We start from the raw sequence: 21,217 nt of genomic DNA, 5'->3' as shown, positions 1-21,217 counted from the left end.
AATCATTATTGGAAAAAATGAAATCATTTCACCTCTGCTGGCCTTTCTGTTTTCTGTCAAAACATTTTAGTTTTAACAGGCTTTGAATCTTGCACAATGACTGATTTTCTGTTCCTACTACAGAGGGTGTGTGTGTGTTTTAAATTGCTTGATGTTTTTATTATCAACAGCTGACTTTGGGGTTTTTTAGTATTTTTAAAAAAATGCATTGTAAGATACCTTGGGTATTATTGTTTAATATAGAAAGATAGGCCCTACTATCTAATATAGAAAGATAGGCCCCACGCTGCATGGGCCAATTTTGGCTCCAAACGGGGCTGTACAGTCCCATTTGGGACCAAAATAATGCCCCCGCGTCTGTCGTCAGACGTGGGGGGCATGTCTGGGGCCGCACTCGCAGCACCTGATTGGAGGCGGCCTGGGTTCTTTGAACCCGTTTGCCCAATGGTGGCTCTGCCCCTGATTGCTCTATCTCAGCATACTTAGTAGAGAAGAAAGTGAGGGGTGGTTCACTATTTGAAGAACTTCAAGTGAACATTCTGTTATTAAAGAAAATTTAAAAGGAAATAACTGCTTTGCTTAGAAGCAGAAAGAACCATGCTATATTCTTGCTCATCACCTTGTAATTGAACTCATCATCCATTCTATAGTTGTTGAGAGTATTCTACTTTAGAAGTGCTTTATGGGCAGAACAGAGTGGCTAAAAAACTAACTTTCTCTCTCTCTTTCTCATCTTCTTAACCTCCCTTGAAAATAGCTGAAGGTAAGTTTGAGTCTATTCTTTTTTCAGGAAGTGTGGCTAATTTTGTTAGCTTGGTTTTTAAAAACTTTGAACTCTAGGTTTGACTGTCCAAAGAGAAATACATAACGTGATAGTTCATTTCAAACTCTGCTAAGCAAGCCACTGCCAGTTAAAGAAGAAAGCTAGATGGTCTGACATAAAGCATGCTTTGTTCCTGTATACTGCTCAGGTTTAGCACTGCTTTTAATTGAACTACTTTTTCTTTGCCTAATCCTGCTTAACCTAAGCAGGATATGCCTACATTTACAGAGTAGAATAATTTTTCAATATACTAGCCATTGTTGAAACACAGCAATATAAAACATTTGCATCTTTTAGCTTGAGGTATATTCTTAGGAATATGGTGTTAAGCATTGTAAACATTTTTTAAAAAATCATTATTGGAAAAAATGAAATCATTTCACCTCTGCTGGCCTTTCTGTTTTCTGTCAAAACATTTTAGTTTTAACAGGCTTTGAATCTTGCACAATGACTGATTTTCTATTCCTACTACAGAGGGTGTGTGTGTTTTAAATTGCTTGATGTTTTTATTATCAACAGCTGTCTTTGGGGTTTTTTAGTTTTTTAAAAAAATATGCATTGTAAGATACCTTGGGTGGTATTGTTTAAAACAGAAAGATAGGATATATCTACATCTATATCTACCCCTGCATATTGGGGTCAGAGGGTAATGGCTTCAAAACAGAAAAAAGTATTTTTAATAAGTTGTCAGTCCTGTGGAGCTTGGTTGAAATGGAAGGCTCATTTGAATCTTGTTCATCATACCTAGACAGATGAGAACAACCATGTTACATGGGATGGGAACTCTACATGGTGTCAATAACAAAATGAGCAGGCAATCCATTTTGGCTTTAGGTTAAGCAGCTGCATTTTCTTTTCTTTTGTTCACACAGAAAAACAACATGCTGCTAACCTTTATTCGGCTCCCTCTTTCCCTCAGTATTACTCTAGTGGTGAGTTTGTTTTTAAGCATTTGTAGATAACAGGTAGGGGGAAGCACTTTTGTTCCAAAGTACCTCAGGGTACTTCACAAGAATTGATTTATTAAGTTGCAATAACAAGAGAGATCTAACCTGTCTTTGTTATGGGTCTGCAGCTTTGGGGGGGTCTTAGAGATATATGGCATCTTAAGGTCCGAGAGGACAAATGCAAGGTCTGGATTTTAGCTTTGAGGGGCCCAGTTTTGTTACCTGAGACATATGCATGTTCTCAGCTAAAATGGCTTGCCCAAATGCTTCCACCATGAGTTTTGAGGCACAAGTCTCAAAAGCAAAAGTTACCTAGGTTGAGCACAGCTAAGACTTGGAGGCAATATTATAGGACTTTTGTTGCTCATAGTGCACACCATCATTTTTAATCTGTCTTGCCAATGCTTGCTTGGACAGTTTATTGTACTGCATAGGCCTAGCAGCATGATCATTGCTTCTGCAACAGATATGTAGTGTATATGACTTAAGAGCACTAGTTTGATAGTGCCCATGTTATCACTAGTGATGGGTAACCCCGTCTTTCCTTCCAGAGTGAAATTCCTGGTCTAGTCAGTTTCATAAGTCTACTAACTTGCATAGAATTAGAGGAAGTGCCTCCAGTTAGAGAACAGGGGACAAAACAGCTGTTTTCCCCTCACTATGTACTGTAGATGAATTACATTTATACAGTTATCAAGCTACCATTGCTGGATTAGGTGTCATGATAATGCTCCTTTGGAATCATTGGAGTAAGAACAGAATACAAAAAATGTAATAAATACAAACTCTAGGTGGCAGGTAAAGTTGTGCCTTTGAGTTGGTGTCGACTCCTGGCTACCACAGAGCCCTGTGGTTTTCTTTGGTAGAATACAGGAGGGGTTTACCATTGGCTCCTCCCATGCAGTGTGAGATGATGCCTTTCAGCATCTTCCTATATCGCTGCTGCCCGATATAGGTGTTTCCTATACCAATGAGGATTTGAAGCAGCAACCTCTTGCTCACTAGGCAAGTCATTTCCCCATTGCACCATCAGGTGGCAGGTAGGGAGGGATTAATTTCTATTGGTCTTACAGAAATGGTTGTCTGTATTTGTTATTGTAGCTTTATTGTTTCTACCTTTCTCCTCTTTCATTTAAAAAAACCCCTCTCTAAAAGGCAATTTACTGTAAGTGGGAGAAAAAAAATTCAAATTAAATGTGTTATGTTTTTGTCAAAAAAAAGAGTAACATTATGTTGTGTCTATCTTTCCTCACAGTGGATGGAGATCCACACTTCATTATAGCAGTTCCTCAGAAAGAAGATGCCCTTTGTTTCAATATTAATGAAGATCCAGGAACAGTGTTAAACTTAATAAGAGACCCAGTTACAGGTGAGAGCCCTTTTCTTGTGAAACATGGAACTGTCAGTTTTAGACTAGATGATGCCACTGGGATGTTTACTACCACAGCATGACAGAGATAGCCATGCCCCATTCTTTGTACAGAAGGCATCCCCCCATCCATTTTTGTTTTGTTTTGCTAGCAGAACGGTTGATCATATGCCAGCCTCTATTAATTTCTCTAATCCTTCTTTAAAGAGATCTAAGCTGGTATCCATCAACAAATATTGCAACAATAAATTCCATGTTAATCGCGTACTTGCATGTGCCTTGAACCTCTTGGCAATCAATTTCACTAGATGGCCATCAATTTCACTCAACTTGAAACATTCGTGATCGTCGATTGACACCCAACAATGGTGCAAACCATACTGGGGGTGCTGCAAAGAAGTCAGGCAAGCAGTCCTGATACTGTGTGGGATGAGTGGTTGAGCAAGTAGTGCTGCTGTGGTTACTCACCCTACAGTGAATGGGAGTAACTGCAGCAGTTGCCCATTTGTACAACTGCTCGTCCTAGACAGCCTTGAGCTGCTTTGTGATCTTCAGTTCCACGGTAAACCGGTGATAGACTGGGGTAGGAGAAGATTAGTTGCCAAAAGGTTATTTTTAATGCAGCTTCTTAACATTATCTGTGACTTAGGTATTACAGTCAATGGGGAGCTTATTGGTGATAAGAAGAGCATCAATGATGTAGGACCACAAAATACATATTTTGGAAAACTTGGGATTGCAAATATTCATCTGAATATAAGTCTTGAAATAACTACTGAGGAAATTGTTCTCCAGAATGGTATAAAACGGACAGTATTCAAGTGGCTTGATGAAGTCATCTTACAACAACCAAGGTAAATCATATACACTCTTTTAAAAGTATGAAGGATATGCACAAAAGAAACAAAAAACTTAAGAAAACCCACAATGTATTAAAGGGGAAAATACACAAATCTCTTTACAAATGTGGACCTCCGATATGGAAATAAAATAATATGTAAAATACCAAACACCGCTACATTTTATCTATAAAATAAGGTCTAACACTAGTATTTCATGTCAGTTCTCAAAGAATGTTAGATACAAAATACTATTAACATCACCTATACAATTCAGTCAGCTAATAAACGCTGATATCTGCCATTGCATACCATGAAATAGTAATATATTGCATGACACCTAATGTCAAACATTTAAATCAGACATTACAGTCAAATATCACAAAATAACACATTGTTCAATATCAGTTACCAATAGCAAATATTAAGTGAGTATTGGATGAATATACAATCTGTCAAAAATCTGACAGATTTTTGGCATGAATATCACAGATAAATATTTTTAGAATTTTGGGGTGCGCTCCCCCTCCACTCGCTATTCCTGACTGATGAGATGCAATGTATAGTGAGACCTTTTATTTTTCTTCATTATGTGCTGGGAATGATGGACCTGCTAATGCAGGGGGTGTCAAACACATGGCCCGCAGGCCAGATAGGGCCCTCCGAGCTCAATTGTCTGGCCTGTATAACATTGTTTATACTGATCCTGGGGGTGGTGTTGAAGTGTGGGCAAGTAGAAGGAAAGCACCATCCACCACCCCTGCCAAGAAAAATTCCATCTGACTTGGAATCCATGCTCTTTAATCCTGGGTGTCTGGAGGGAAGGCACTCTGCAGTTAATAAGAAGGCAAGAAACACAATCTGCAGTTAATAGGGATAGAAAGAAAAAGGCACTCTGAACAGTTGGCACCACTGTTAGTTATTCTTGGGATCCACTTGACATCAAATTCCGGGGCAGATCTCTTCCTGTGTTTGTTTGTATATGTATGTTGGGGTGGGAATTGTAACCTTACAGCACTTCTCTTGGGGCTCAAAAGAGATATCAGACAGATCCAGTGGCGTATGGAGGGTGGTGGTGGCCCCTGTCTAGCCAGCGGCCCCCACCACCATCGCCACGTCAGGCATTTGACATCAGTCGCAGGGGGTGTGGCCATGCTAGCAAACAGGGCCGTGAGCCCTGTTTGGAAGGAAATTCTGGCCAGCGCTGACCTTCACAGCAAAAGAAAGGAGACACGTTCCCAGTCGGGCTGGGAGCCCAATACTTGCTGAAGCCTCTTAAAAACGGAGCCACACAGTGAATGGGAAAATAAGAACACAGCAGGTATGGGTATCTGTCATTTCTTTGAGAAGATAAGGAAGAAAGGATTTAAATTCCTTTTCCTGGCCTGGCCAAAGGGTGATAAACCTTGTAGGAGCTGACAGCTTCATCATCTGATATGGAGCCAGAATTTACAATATATGGCAGATTTTGACATTGAGGTTTTCCTCTCCCTGATGCCATCAATTTCCTCAGCCATATTCTCTCTATTGTCATTACTGTGCTTCACCTCTTTTTTTTTCTTTTCCTTTCTCACCTAGCTTGACTCTGATAATCAAACGAAAAAGGAGTCTGGAGGTTTCAGTGGGCAACGAGGCAAAATTTGTTGTTGTCCTGCATCAAGTGTGGAAAAAACATCCACTGCACCGAGATTTCCTAGGATTTTACACAATGAATAATCACAGGCTGTCAGAGCAAACCCATGGCTTATTAGGTAAAAAAATTAATGAGTTTTTGGTTTTTGCTGCTTTTCGTTCACGATACAGTATGATGCAGACCTCTTTATAAAACACCATTTACTGTTATAAAAACACACACAGCTATAAAGCAAAAGATGAAGGAATCAGATGTGTTTGCTGAAACATTTTTTCTTGGAATCTTCTCCCATTGGGTCTTTTTCTGCCATGCAGTTTTAACTTCTGGAATGTGTCATTTGCTAGAATCAATAAGAGTGTATGTGACAGGAAAATTCTTCTCACCCGCCATCCTTTCCTTTCCACTCAGCATCATCCTTTCTTTCCCACTCAGCATACTCTACAAGTGATAGATGGTACTATGACTCATTTAAGGCAGCTTTCATTCCAGCAGTGTGCACATTTTGAATGTCAGTGGAGTACATATAGCACTGTATGTAAAATGAGTTATAGGAGTACAGCTACAGCCAAACCCAGCTAAACAGCAGCCAGCCATACTCAAGTTAAAAGGACTTTTGCATGCGGTTGACCCAGATACTTCTCAGTATGGATAAGGAAGAGGTCAAAGGGGGATAGTTGGTGCCTCCAGTTGGGTCTCCTTCTGTTGCCAGGATAAAATGTGCATAATTAAGATGTACTCAAATTTAAAAAAACCGTAGAAAATGTGATATTTGTTGTAAACTATTTGGTAATTACTTTTGCGATTGTCACCTTTATTTTAAGGGCAATTTTTCCGCTCCATTGACTTCAGCATACTTGAAATCCATCCTGGGTCTGATCCTGAGAAACCAGATGCCACCATGATTGTGAAAAGCAACCTGCTGACAGTAACCAGGTAAACAGAAATGAGTTTTTAGGCAACACTAAACCTGTATGAATTGGGTGCTCCTGCGTTCACTGCTGTGTGTCTTCCATTTTAGGGGATGGCAGAAGGATTACAAAGACGATGTCCGGCATGGCGTCAATGTTCCTTGCTGGTTTATTCACAACAATGGGGAAGGCCTCATTGATGGTGTTCACACAGACTATATTGTGCCCAGTATATTTTGATACAAATGGAATTATTATTGCTGTGACTATGAACATAATTTTTCAATGCAATTTGTTCAAAAGGCAACTATAGCAAAAGACAACTTTTATGTGTTAATGCTAGCAACACCACCTGAAAATATGTTTATATGACTTGTCATGATCTGTTCGTTAATGCATAACAGTTGTTCTGAATGAATAAATCAAGATGCTGATGTTATAGTCATTGAAAACATACCTCATTTTATTTTGCACAATAATAAACCCAGTCTCACTTTAAATTCTAGTATCAAAACATCTCTAACACATCAGTTAAGGTGTCACAGTTAATTACTGTGTCACAGGTAATCACTATGATGTTTCTGTGATGAAGCACCAGACCAGAATGGTAAATCTATTTATATTTTACTCCTAACATAATATTATTACAATTACAATTATGCATGAAGAAACAAGGAAATTGCAAGTTAAGACACTAACATGATGCACAGTTAGGAGCCATAAGACTCTGAGTGGGGCTGCAGCGAAGTCACAAGATAAGCCCCAAAGCTTTTAAAACCTGGAGGTTGTGGAAATAGTGTTTCCACATTTAACCCCATTCATGGGGATAAATACAACAATGCTGCTTCCACAGCCACTAGGTTTTAAAATTGCACATCGCTCTGGATGCTGGTGGGCAGGCAGGAGAGGAGGCGTGCAGCAATCACTGCCAGGTCCGGAACTGCACATGGTCCATCTTTAGGTCTTCCTCCACAGGCTCCTCCAAGTACTGGGCAATGCATTGTGCAGCAGTGGTGGGCCTGGTAGGTTAAGCTTCCCACAAACCGGAGAAGGCACCAAGGTTCCCTGGCTTAAATCACTGGTCTGATTTAGTGGGAGGAACTGCCTGCTGCATTGGCTGCCTGGGATGCCACGCCGCTGGACTGGGAAGAGGAAGGGGTGGGAACTGAAGGGCCACCCACACTGCTGCTGCTGGATGTGGGTCGCGGATGCTTTAGGGGCGGACCATCACCACCTTCCTGGTCTCTTCTGGTCCTAATGACCTTCTCTTCCCTAACTCTGTCAACCAGGAGGTCCCTCCACCTGGGCAAGTCATCTGCACAAACAACATTGCCCTTGATGGTTGGGTCACAGAGACAAGCCAGGACGTACTCCTCCTTGTCACCCAACTCATTGACCAGTCTGTCAACAACCCCAGTCCTCAGCCTTCCAGCCAGAGCACGCCCCTCTGGCGTGGTAAGCTAGGTCCACAGTTCACCCATCAGCTTCCCCAGGAGGAGAGCTGTAGGCAGGGCCTGGCTCAGAAGAGTGGTGTCGCCATACAAGCTCTTCATGGCAAACAAGAAGGACTCAAGTGCTGACACCATCTTGGACATGAGCTTCCACTCTGTGATGGATAGGTGTCACACTCCCAAGGACTCGTTCCTCGCCAGGTCATCAAGGGTCACCTCCTGCTCCAGCAGGCACTGGAACAAGAGAAAGGTGGAGTTCCACCAGGTAGCTACATCCGTAGATATGAGATATTGTGGAAGCCCATGGACATGCTGCTGCTCACAAAGCAGGGACCTGGACTTCTCACTCTGGTGGAAGTGGGCTGCAATCTTGCAGGACTTCTCCATAAGCGTAGCTGCGGCAGCAACAGCACCTGCCATGGGGTGGCCCTGTTCCCTGGACGTCTTTGCTTCCTTGAGGCCAAGGGCGTCCCTGAGAACCAGGTACAGCGTGTGTGCCATGCAGCGGATGTTCACACACTCCAACACTGTCTCTACCACTGTAGTTACATTAGAGCCATTGTCTGTCATAATGAATGCCCTTCTGAGGTGTGGCAACCCACCTGTCCACTCCTCAATTTGGCGGCCGAGTATGGTTGCCACCTCTTCCTTGGTGTGCTTGACATCCAAGGTCTCCTCATGCAGGACAGCCCACCTGTGACAAAATGTGGTGTGGGATGCACTGGAGCCAGCGGAAGCACCGGAGGTCCGCAGACTTCTGTACCCCAGAAGTGGGCAATCAAGGCCAGAAAAGCAGCATGCATCCCACTCACATTGTTCCACAGATCAGTGGTGAAATGCACACTGGTGCCAGCCAGTGCTGCATGCAACATGGCCAACACAAGCTCCCTGCATCTCGCATACAGCAAACTCCTTGCATCTCGCATACATGTCCGGAAGAACGTGGTCCTTGAGGGGATGCTGTAGTCAGGCACTAGCGCCTGGAGTAGCCAGCAGAATCCAGCATTCTCGACCACCTGAAACATCTAGTCATCAGTGGCCATCAGTGGCGCTCTTACCCCTGGACTTTGGGGCCGATGTCCAGGGCCTCCACACTACCTAGGGGTCACCAAATCAGCTTTGGTTTGTCCTGAGTGGTGTGGTCGCCGCTGGCCCAAACTGTGCCAGGTGGCTGAGTGTGATTGTGACCTGTGCTGGGTGCTTTAGAGACAGAAGGGAGAGTGGGGAAAGAAATATGTGGGATAAGAATAGGGGGAAGATGCTTAACTTTCAGCAGGAGGGGAGGGGCTCCAGTAAGGGGGGAGGTGTCCAAAGGCCCTTAGGTCCAGGCCCCAAAATTTCCTAAGTGCATCTCTGATGGCCATCATCTTCCCTATGAGGCAGGTGAGGAGATGTGGGTCCACGTCACCGGGACGCTTCTTGCTCGACAACTGCATCCACCACTTGACTGGCAGTGTGCCCTGTTTCATGGAAGCCTTCTCACAGCCCATGTCAGCGCTAGTTGCAGGCACTAGGTGCACTAGCGCTGCCAGCAGAGTCAAGGAGATCCAAGTGATGCCATCGCATGGGTCACCACATAGAGGTCATCCCCAGAAGCTTAGCATCCTTGCCTGACTGATCTGTGCTTTGCAGTGGACACAGCAAGCGGTGGTTGGAGCATCTTGAGGGATCTCAAAATGCCACCAAACATCACTGCTCTGGGTGGCCTCCAATGTCCTGGATGCCATCTTGGGCCTTTGGGGTGACAGCAGACCTAGGGGGGTGCTGGTGCTCACCCATCATTGTCACCAACCCCCCTTCCACCCAGTGCAGAAGGGCCCAGTTTCACTGGAGGAGGGGCTGCCCCGTCCACCTCAGCAGCAGACCCTTCACCCTCAGAGCCAGACTGGGAGGACCCAGAACTGGACTCCGCCATGACCTGGGCATCATCGGGGCCCCCTCACTGAGTGGCAAGAGGAGCGTTGGAGGGGCTGCAAGAGGGAGGGAAAATCTGGCTGTGCTGCCAGCCGTCAAGCCACTCCACTCCCCCATGGAAGAAGCATCCCTGGCAGGAGAGCCTCCCACACTGCCTGGCTCTGCACCAGGCCCCAGCCCCAGTGGTGCACCACCCAATGGACCCGCCACTGGTCCAGGACCTGGCTCAGCAGCAACAGGCTCCTCCAAATAGGAGAGCCTTTGTGTCGCAGCCTCACCTGGGCCAAAATATTTGCCGATGGGGACCTGTGGGACCCCATGCTAGCGTCTTCTCTGCCCCCACCCCGGCCTGCTGCACAAGCTTGGAGACCCCTCCCACCTCTGCCTGCCACCCTGCTGCAAGCCTTGCTCACCACACAGTGCTCAGATATTCCCAAAGACCCTGAGAGCTTTTTTTTGGAAAAAAATGTAAAAAATGGAGGAGAGGATTTTTTTAAAAAAATCCTTTTGAAAACCACTCCTATTTAAAGAAAATCCTATTTAAAACTAGGCTATCCACCCACTCCACCCACAACAACAATACAATACAATAAAATACACAATGTGGGCAACTAAGAGGGAACCTGTAAAAACAAGACACAACCTGTAAAAACTAGAGACAACCTGTAAAGAAAACACACAGAAAATATACCTCCCCACACACCCAAACAAGAAAGGAGGCCCCATTTAATAATAAATAAATAAATAAATTTAAGGATAACTAAAGGGGACAAAGGGGGCAACAAAAAGTAAGCACTGACCCCCTCATTATCCTGGAGATCTCTTGCCCCACACATTGGTCAGGAGAGAAAAAGAAGGAATGGATTCCAGAGCAGTGGTAGGCCTGCACAGTGGGTGGGCATGCATAGCTGGGGCAGGGGCATGGGCATAATGAAAAGCTTTCCAGCTGATCACCCACCCAAATAAGCAAATTAAAGAAAATGCTGATTAAATAAATTAAAAGGCCGGTGTAAAAAAATGGCTGTGGGGATGGAGAGGGGGGAGTGAGGACTGCGGGCTAGGGAAATAGGCCAGAGAGAGGCCTCAGGCCAAAGGGCCTGAGCCTCCTGGCCCAGAGCAGGATAGGGGAGAGAGACACACTCACTCACTCGGGAGGAGGGGGAACTTCCAGCAGAGAACAAACTCAGTCAGTCACTCCAGGGGAAAAATGGTTTAAAGTGGGGAGGGGGGAAGCAGAAAGAAAAACAGGCAGAAGGGAGGATTGGGAACAAAAATACACAGCATCAGGTCTGCCAGGCAGACTCTCACCACCAACAGCAGCAGGCCAGAAGGAAGCCAAGGAAGACTGCAGCCAGAGTGATTTTGCTAGGCCAGAGTCTTGGCTTTAAATAGGATTTGAAACAACAACAACAATTTATATACTGCTTTTCAACAAAAGTTTCCAAAGCAGTTTACATAGAGAAATCATCAATAAATGATGGCTCCCTTTCCCCAAAGGGCTGACAATCTAAACAGAACCATAAGATAGACACCAGCAACAGTCACAGAAAGTACTGTGCTGGGGGTGGAGAGGGCCAGTTACTCTCCGCCTGCTTAATAAAGAGAACCACCACGTTTAAAAGGTGCCTCTTTGCCTAGTTAGCATGGAAGTTAACATGGTTTATAGTCTCAAACTTGGTGCTTGCTTACAAATTTACCATCATGCAACCATTATTTCTCTTGGTCTTGGACAAACATTATTTCTCTTGGCCTTGGCCAAGATGGGTGAGCTGAAGTGCTTGGTTGCTAACGCAGAAATAGATATAGTGGGCATAACAGAAACATGGTGGAACAGTGAGAACCGGTGGGACACTGTTATCCCTGGGTATAAACTCTATAGGAAGGACAGGGAGGGGCGTCTTGGAGGTGGAATAGCACTGTATGTTAAAAAAGGGATAGAATCTAACAAGGTAGAAAACCTAGGAGGACTGGAGTCCTCCACAGAAACCCTGTGGTGAAAATACAAGGTCTGAAAGGGAACGTACTACTGGGGATGTGCTATCGCCCACCGGATCAAAACGCTGAGCTGACAGTGACTGGGAGCTGCAGCAGGAAATCAGGGAGGCGTCAAGGAGAGGCAGGGCTGTAATAAAGGGTGACTTCAATTACCCACACATAGACTGCATAAATTCACAGTCAGGTCATGACAAAGAGGTCAGATTTCTAGATATGCTACATGACTGTGCCCTAGAACAGTTGGACTTGGAACCAACCAGAGAGAAGGCGGCCTTGGACTTAATCCTGACTGGCACCCAGGACCTTGTGCATGATGTCAGTGTCGATGACCCTTTAGGGAACAGTGATCATAGTGCCATCAAATTCAGCATACATATGAGGAGAGAATCACCAAGGAAGTCTAACAGAGACATTTTGAATTTCAGAAGAGGAAACTTCTCCAAAATGAGGAGTATGGTGAAAAAGCTGAAAGGGAAAATTGGGAGAGTCACTCCGCTCCAGAGTGAATGGAGTTTACACAAAACCACAATACTAGAAGCCCAGTTGGATTGTATACCCAAAAGGAGGAAAGGTACCACTAAGTTCAGGAGGATGTCAGCATGGCTAATGGTTACCGTCAAGGAAGCCATAAAAAGGAAGAAGACTTCCTTCCGAAATTGGAAGGCCTGTCCAAATGAAGAGAACAGAAAGGAACACAAACTCTGGCAACAGAAATGCAAGGTGACACTAAGGGAGGCAAAAAGAGAGTTTGAGGAACATTTTGCTAAAAGCATCAAGGGGAATAACAAAAACTTCTTTAAATACACCAGAAGCAGGAAACCTGTCAAGGTGGCAGTTGGACTGGCGGGTGGTGAGGGAGTGAAAGGGATGATTGAGAAGGATATGGAGGTTGCAGAGAAGCTGAATGAGTCCTTTGTGTCTGTCTTCATGGCAGAGGATACTGAGTATATACCTGTTCATCAACCAGGCTTTGGGGGGAAGGAGGCTAAAGAGCTGAGTCAGATAGAAGTGACAAGAGATGATGCTCTAAACTGTCTAGAAAAACTAAAAACTAGCAAATCGCCAGGGCCAGATGGCACCCATCCAAGAGTCCTCAAAGAACTCAAATGTGAAATTGCTGACCTGCTTGCTAAAATATATAACTTATCCCTGCAATCAGGCTCTGTACCGGAGGACTGGAAAGTAGCAAATGTAACACTGATTTTCAAAAAGGGATCCAGGGGCGATCTGGGAAATTACAGGCCGGTTAGCTTGATGTCCGTTCCAGGCAAATTGATGGAAATCATCCTCAAGTATAAAATTGTAAAGCACATAGAAGAACAGGCCATGTTGGGAGAGAACCAGCATGGCTTCTGCAAAGGGAAATCTTGCCTCACAAACATTTTTGGAGTTCTTTGAGAGTGTCAACAAGTGTGTGGATCAAGGTGATCCAGTTGACATAGTATACCTGGACTTCCAAAAAGCTTTCAACAAAGTTCCTCATCAAAGACTCCTGAGGAAACATATCAGTCATGGGATAAGGGGACAAGTACATGTGTGGATTGCTAACTGGTTGAAAGACAGGAAACAGAGGGTAGGTATAAATGGAGAGTTTTCAAAATATAGGCAAGTAAGAAGTGGGGTCCCCCAGGGATCTGTACTGGGACCGGTGCTTTTTAATTTATTCATCAGTGATCTAGAAGTAAGGGTAAGCAGCGAGGTGGCCAAATTTGCAGATGACACCAAACTCTTTCGGGTAGTGAAATCCAGACCGGATTGTGAAGAGCTCCAAAAGGATCTCTCCAAACTGAGTGAGTGTGCGACAAAATGGCAAATGCGGTTCAGTGTTGTCAAGTGTAAAGTGATGCACTTTGGAACAAAAAACCCCAACTTCAAGTTTACAATGGTGCGATCTGAGCTGTTGGTGACTGACCAGGAGAGGGATCTTGGGGTTGTGGTGGACAGCTTGTTGAAGGTGTCCACTCAATGTGCAGCAGCTGTGAAAAAGGCCAATTCCATGCTAGCGATCATTAGGAAGGGGATTGGAAATAAAACCGTTAGTATTAGAATGCCCGTTTAAAAACTATGGTGCAGCCATACCTGGAGTACTGCGTACAATTCTGGTCACCACATCTAAAAAAGGACATTGTAGAACTGGAAAAGGTGCAGAAGAGGGCCACCAAGATGATCAAGGGCCTAGAGCACCTTCCTTATGAAGCAAAACTACAATACCTGGGGCTTTTTAGTTTAGAAAAAAAGATGACTGCGGAGAGACATGATAGAGGTCATGCATGGTGTGGAGAAAGTAGATAGAGAGAAATTCTTCTCCCTCTCACATAACACTAGAATCAAGGGTGATCCCATTACATTGATTACCAGGAAATTTAGGACCAAGAAATGGAAATACCTTTTCACACAACGCATAAACAACTTGTGGAATTCTCTGCCACACGATGTGGTGACAGCCAACAACCTGGATGGCTTCAAGAGGGATTTGGATAACTTCATGGAGGAGAGGTCTATCAACGGCTACTAGTCTGAGGGCTATAGGCTATCTCCTTCAAGCAGGATGCCTCTGAGAACCAGTTGCAGGTGAGTAACAGCAGGAGAAAGGACATGCCCTCAGGTCCTTCCTGTGGCTTCCAGTGGCATCTGGTGGTGGGCTACTGTGTGAAACAGGATGCTGGACTAGATGGGCCTTGGGCCTGATCCAGCAGGGCTGTTCTTATCTTCTTTCAGTCCCCGTCTTCTTGCTCTTTATGCCTTTCTGCGTCTCCCACATGATCAGATGCTTGTTAGAGCTTCGCCATGCCACGCACTCACATGGCCAGCGCAACAGAGCTGAATGCATAGGGGATTTGGAGGAGGAGAAAGTTCTCCAGTACCCCACAGTACATTGCATGGGAAGCTGAAAAGCTTTCCATGGCAATGCTGCAGCTCCCGGTTGCCTGGCCGCTCTTTAAGTGACACTGTGATCCTCAGGGAGCCAGGTGACTGGGAGCTGCCGAACACAGCACATACAATCAAGGCTGCTGAGGTGAGCTGGGGCTTTGCTCCTTTAACCTTGGTTTTAAGCTGGATTTCCCAACTGATTGGTTGCCAAAAGGCAGGTATCACCTAGCATAAACAGCCCAGGATGTTTAAATTGGACTAGCTGAGCCAGCACAGATAATCTGTGTACTCGGACTTTCTTGCTTTCCTTGCCCCCAGCCACAACCCCTGCTTTATTAATCAGTGTCAGCCACACACACTCACTTGCTCCCTCCCCGCCGCTTGCTCACTCACTTGGCCCCCTCCCCACCTGCTTATTCACTCATCTCTCCCTGCCGCTCGCTCACTCATGCGCCCCCTACCCACTCCCCTTCCCTATCTGCATATGGAATCCCAACTGCCCAATCACCATGGTTGGTGCTTCTGTTCTGTTTCCTCCATTTGGTAAAGGTCTGTGTGGGCGTGTTTGGAAACTGTGCCAGGACTAGCAATTGCCCAAGATGAGTTTGTTCCTTCTGCTTACTTATCCAGGGTCAGAGTCTTGATGCTGGGTAGATAAATGTTGGGTTATTTAAGTCTAATTCCGGGAAGCCATCAAAGATCCAAATTGCATAGAAAATGTCACAGCAGTAAAAATAAAGCGTAGATAAAACACCATGAGGCTATTCTCACAACTGCAGGAAAGCGGGCAAAGGGAGCCCAGCCCGCTTTTCTGCAGTCGTGGGAAGTGTCGGGAGCTGTGTGGCTTGCGGTGGTTAGCCCGCTTAAGTCACCCTGCTTAAATGAGGCTAGCAGAGCAAGTGCTTTGCTAACCCCATTTTACTGATCATGTGCTGCTATGCTGCGCCTCCGTGCTGTGGCATAGGGAAGGGAAATAGCAAAGGAGTGGGCCAAGAAGCTACATTAAATGAGACACATTCCTGATTTGTACAGTCCTGTGAAAGCTGAACTCATTGGGTGCAAATAACAACCCCCCAAAAGGACATTTAAAGCAAGCTGCATGTAGAGGCTGCGTGGCTTTCCCAGATCACAGGGTAACTTCTAGATGGTGGCCCACATTTTGTGTAGCAGTAGGTTGCTGGGAGAAGGGATGCATGTTCCAACATCCCAGAGGTGAAGGTTTTTTGCTCAGCTGATCAGGCACAGATTGGTGGGGCCCCCGCTTAGACCAGCCAGCCAGAAGCCAAGCTAAAACCTCTCTCCCTAACATTTTGCTTTATATGCAAAAACATTGTTTTTTGTTTTTATAACATTTTTCTTTATATAGAAATAATAATAATAATAATAATAATAATAAGAATAAGAAGAAGAAGAAGAAGAAGAAGAAGAAGAAGAAGAAGAAGAAGTGAGGTGGTATTTTTTGTTTATATGGAGGAGCATTTAAACATTTGATTCGCTGTGGTCCATTCTTGAGTGGTACAGTCTAGCAACTTATGGGAATTGGGCTTTCATAACAAAGATTACAGTGTCATCATGTAAAGGTGTCGAACATGTGATGGCATACAATTGTGTCTGGAAAGATTGGACAGCATAGGGCTATGGCCTTCCATGTGACTGGTCTGACTGCTCTATGACATGCTGTCTTTGGAGACATAAAGGTAAAGGTAAAGTGTGCCATCAGGTCCGTGTCCACAGAGCCCTGTGGTTGTCTTTGGTAGAATACAGGAAGGGTTTACCATTGCCTCCTCCCTCACAATATGAGATCATGCCTTTCACCATCTTCCTATATTGCTGCCGCCCGATATAGATGTTTCCCATAGTCTGGGGAACATACCAGCAGGGATTCGAACTGGTAATCTCTGGCTTGTTAGTCAAGTCATTTCCCTGCTGCGCCATTATGTGGCATACATTACATGAAAATGTAGATAACGTTTCCCCTACCTCTTGAAACCAAAAGCAGCTTCAGGAGATAATAGTCAAAAGCAGGAGATACGGGGGAGGGCATGGATGCTTTAACCCTACTGGCTGCCCTTTCTTTATGTCTAAATTTGACCCCTGCTGCTGCTCCCCCCACCTCCACCCTGGGGTTTCAAATGCAGGCAAGCAAGTGCAGCTTTGGAATTCCTCAGGGGCAACAGCGGTGGTGCCCCCATTTGGAGAAAAAATATTTTGCAGGGACAAGGTCAGGACTTATGTGCAACCAGACACAAAATATGCAGTTCCAAAAAATTGTGTGGTTTCAAAAAGACCATTTGTGCAATTTGAAATATCAAGTCATGCAAAGGTTGTATGATATTAGATGTAAAAAAAGTGAGTATACACAAGCACACGCGCACGCGCATGTTTATACACACACACACACGTGCACGCACACATTTATACACACGCACACGCATGCACACATTTATACACATGTACATGCACATGCGCCCATTTATACATTTATACATAAGCACATGCACACGCACACATTGATACACAGGAATCACGTTCACGCACATGCACTATTTAAACGCACACGCATAAGCACACGAGCATGCACATGCACACATATATACACACATGCACACGCACAGATTTTTACACATGCAGATGCACACAAGCACACATTTATACATGCACACAAGCACGCTCACATGAATGTGCGCACACACATTTATATACATGCACACGCACACGTGTACGCACACACAAACATTTATGCACACATGCATACATTAATACACATGGGAATGTGCATGTGCACACACACAATTATACACATGCACATGCGAAATTATACATGCATGCACACACACACACATTTATACACACGCATACGTGCAAATGCATGTGCACATTTATACACCTGCACATGCGTACTCACACTTTAATACACAGGCACGTGCACATGTACATGCACATTTATACAAACGTACGCACACACACACACATTTGCGTGTGTATAAATGTCGAACTATTGACCCTTTGAACCTGCATTCACATACGTGTGTATAAAAGTGTGCGTGCACGTGTGTGTATAAATGTGTGCATGTGCATGCATGTAAGCATGTGCATGTGCATAATAGTGTTTGTGCATGCACATGCGTGTGTGTATAAATGTGTCCATGTGCATGCGCATACGCATGTGCATGTGAATAACAGAGTTTGTATGTGCCCGTGTGTGTGTATAAATGTTTGCGCATGCACACATGTGTATAAATATGTGCGTGCATGTGCACATGTGCATTTATGTGTATAAAAGTGTGCATGCGTGTGTATAACTATGTGCATGCGTTTGTGCTCGTGCGTTTGTACATGCGTATGCTTGTGCATGTGTGTGTGCGTTTGTGCGTGTGTATGCTCGTGCATTTATGCATGTGTATAAATGCGTGCGCGTGCACCTGTGCTTGTGTATGTATAAATGTGTGTTTACATGTGCATGTGTGGGTGTATAAATATGTTAGTGCACGTGCGTTTGTGCGTGTGTATAAATGTGTGCGTGTGAGCGTGCATGTGCATATGCGTTCGTGTGCATGTGTGTGTGTGTATAAATGTGTGTGTGCTGCACATGCATATGTTTAAATGTGTGCGTCTGCGTGCGTATGTGCATGTGTATAAGTGTGTGCGTGTGCCTGTGTGAGTGTGTTAATGTGTGCATGGACGTGCGTGTGACCTTTATATAAATGTATGCATGTGCATGCATATGTGCGTGTGTATAAATGTGTGCGTGCACGTGTGTGTGTATAAATGTGAGTGTGCACATGCACGTGGGTGTGTGTATGTATAAATGTGTGCATGCACATGCGTTTGTGCATGTATAAAATGTGTGTATGTGTGTGTTCGTGCATGGGTATAAATGTGTGTATGCTCATGTGTTTGTGCGTGGGTATTTGCATGTGTATGCTCGTGTGTTTGTGCGTGTGTATAAATGTGCACGCGTGCACCTGTGCATGAGTTTGTATAAATGTGTGCGTGCACATATGTGTGTGTAAATATGTTCGTGTGCATGTGTAAATGTGTGCATGTGGGTTCACGTGCACGTGTGCGTGTGTATAAATGTGTGCATCTGCGTGTGTATGTGCATGTGTATAAATGTGTGCATGTGCCTGTGTGTGTGGACGTGCGTGTGCACCTTTATATAAATGTGTGCATGCACATGCGTATGTTCGTGTGTATAAATGTGTGTGTGAACGTGCGTTTGTGCGTGTGTATAAATGTGTGCGTGCATGTGCACATGCGTGTGTGTATACATGTGTGCGTGGGCGTGCATTTGTGTGTTTGTATAAATGTGTGTGTGCACGTGCATATGTGCCTGTGTATAAATGTGTTCATGTGCACGCGTATGTATGTGTATATAAATGTGTGCGTGCGTGTTGGTATAAATGTGTATATGTTCGTGCGTTTTTGTGTGTGTATGCTCGTGCGTTTGTGCATGTGTTCAAATGTGTGTGTGTGCGTTTGTATAAATGTGTGCGTGCGCGTGTGTTTGCATATCTGTAGAAATGTCTGCATGCACATGCGAATGTGCGTATATAAATATGTTGGTGCGTGTGCATTTGTGCGTGTGTATAAATGTGTGTGCGTGCATGTGTGTGTAAATGTGTGCATGTGTATAAATTTTATTAATTTAGTTTTATTTATTTTTACATTTCTATACCGCCTTTCATTAAAAGAAAACCCCAAGGCGGTTTACAAAAATTAAAACACAATAAAAGACAATAAAAACAACAAGCAATAAAAACATCAAGCTAAAAACATATAAAACAGGGATAAAAACAATACAACAGATAAAAATGTGTGCGTGCGCTGCACGTGCGTGTGCATAAATGTGTGCGTGTGCCTGTGTGTGTGTAAATATGTGCACATGCACATGTGCATGTGTAAAAATGTGTGTGTGTGTGGATGTGCGCGTGCACCTTTGTATAAATGTGTGCATGTGCATGTGTATAAATGTGTGTGTGCACGTGCGTTTGTGTATAAATGTGTGTATGGGCGTGCATTTGTGTGTGTATATAAATGTGTGTGTGCACATGCACATGTGCGTGTGTGTGTATAAATGTGTACATGTGCGTGCATTTGTGCATGTGTATAAATGTGTGCGTGCATGTGCATTTGTGCGTGGGTATAAATGTGTGCATGCATGTGCGTGTGCGCCTGTGTATAAATGTATGCATGCATGTGTGCAAGCGTGTTTAAATGTGTGCATGTGCATGTGTGTGTAAAATGTGTTTAACCTTTGCACCTTCGAACCCCCAAACCTTCGAACCTTGGCACCTTTGAACTCTCGAACCTTGGCACCTTTGAACCTTCTGAACCTTTGCACCTCCAAATCTTTGCACCTTCAAACTTTCAAACTTTTGCACCTTCGAACCTTCTGAACGTTTACACCTTCAAACCTTTGCGCCTTCGAACTTTCGAAGCTTTGCACCTTCAAACTGTCGAATGATTGAACTTTCGAACTACTGAACCTTTGAACCTTCGAACTATTGAACCTTTGAACCTTCGAACCTAGGAACCTTTGCACCTTTGAACTCTCGAACCTTTGCACCTTTGAACCTTCTGAACCTTTGCACCTTCGAACCGCCAAACCTTTGCACCTTCGAACCTCAGAAACTTCGCACCTTCGAACTTTTGAACTATTGAACTTTGGAACTATTGAACTGTTGAACCTTCAAACTTTTGAACCTTCGAACGTTCGAACAGTCGAACCTACGAACCTTCAAACTTTTGAACCTTCGAACCTCTGAACCTTTGCACCTTCAAACTTTTGAATTATTGAACTTTCAAACTATAGAACCTTTGAACCTTTGAACTTCTGAAACTTCAAACTATTGAACCTTCAAACTTTCAAACCTTTGAATACATGCATGCACATGTATGTGTATATAAATGTGTGCATGTGCATAAATGTGTGCGTGCGTGTATGTGTGTATAAATGTGTGCGTGCGTGTGAACGTGCATCTGTATGAATGTGTGAGTGTGCTTGTGCGTGTTTATAAATGTGCACCTGAGTGTGCACGTGTGTGTATAAATGTGTGCTTGTGTACATGTGCATGTGTGTATAAATGTGTGCATGTGTGTGCATGTGTATAAACGTGCTCATGAGCGTGAGCTTGTGTATAAATTTGTGCATGCTCATGCTTGTACTTGTGCATGTGTGTGTATGCGTGCACTTGTGCTTGTGCATGTTTATAAATGTGTGCTTGTGTGAATAAAAGTGTGCATGTGTGTTGCATTTGCATTTAAATGTGTGCATGTGCATAAAAGTGTTTGTGCGTGCCAGTGTGTGTGTGTATAAATGTGTGAGTATTCGTGCGTGTGTATAAATGTGAGCTTTCCCGTGCATATAAATGTGTGTGTATGTGTGTGTGCATGTGATAATAAATGTGTGTAGTGCGTGTGCGTGTGCATGCATGCATGTATACGTGCGCTTGTGCGTATGTTTA

The 21,217-nt window shown here is 44.2% G+C and overlaps 1 protein-coding gene across 1 annotated transcript in view; it reads left to right on the top strand.

Annotated features, from left to right (window-relative positions):
• Nucleotides 1-6,971, top strand: part of LOC128345217 (inter-alpha-trypsin inhibitor heavy chain H3-like) — a 67,208-nt gene extending 60,237 nt beyond the window's left edge. Inside the window, exons 15-19 of the mRNA XM_053296825.1 lie at nucleotides 3,026-3,139; nucleotides 3,789-3,993; nucleotides 5,557-5,729; nucleotides 6,433-6,544; nucleotides 6,630-6,971. Of these exons, the coding sequence (XP_053152800.1) occupies nucleotides 3,026-3,139; nucleotides 3,789-3,993; nucleotides 5,557-5,729; nucleotides 6,433-6,544; nucleotides 6,630-6,759 (734 nt within the window). The 3' untranslated portion in view covers nucleotides 6,760-6,971. The remainder of the gene's footprint in view (nucleotides 1-3,025; nucleotides 3,140-3,788; nucleotides 3,994-5,556; nucleotides 5,730-6,432; nucleotides 6,545-6,629) is intronic.
• The last annotated feature ends 14,246 nt before the right edge of the window (nucleotides 6,972-21,217 follow it).

Source organism: Hemicordylus capensis, chromosome 2 (assembly GCF_027244095.1).
Source record: "Hemicordylus capensis ecotype Gifberg chromosome 2, rHemCap1.1.pri, whole genome shotgun sequence".
NCBI lineage: Eukaryota > Metazoa > Chordata > Lepidosauria > Squamata > Cordylidae > Hemicordylus > Hemicordylus capensis.
The sequence above is the reverse complement of the archived record's forward strand: the minus strand, read 5'-3'. Positions and strand labels throughout refer to the sequence as shown.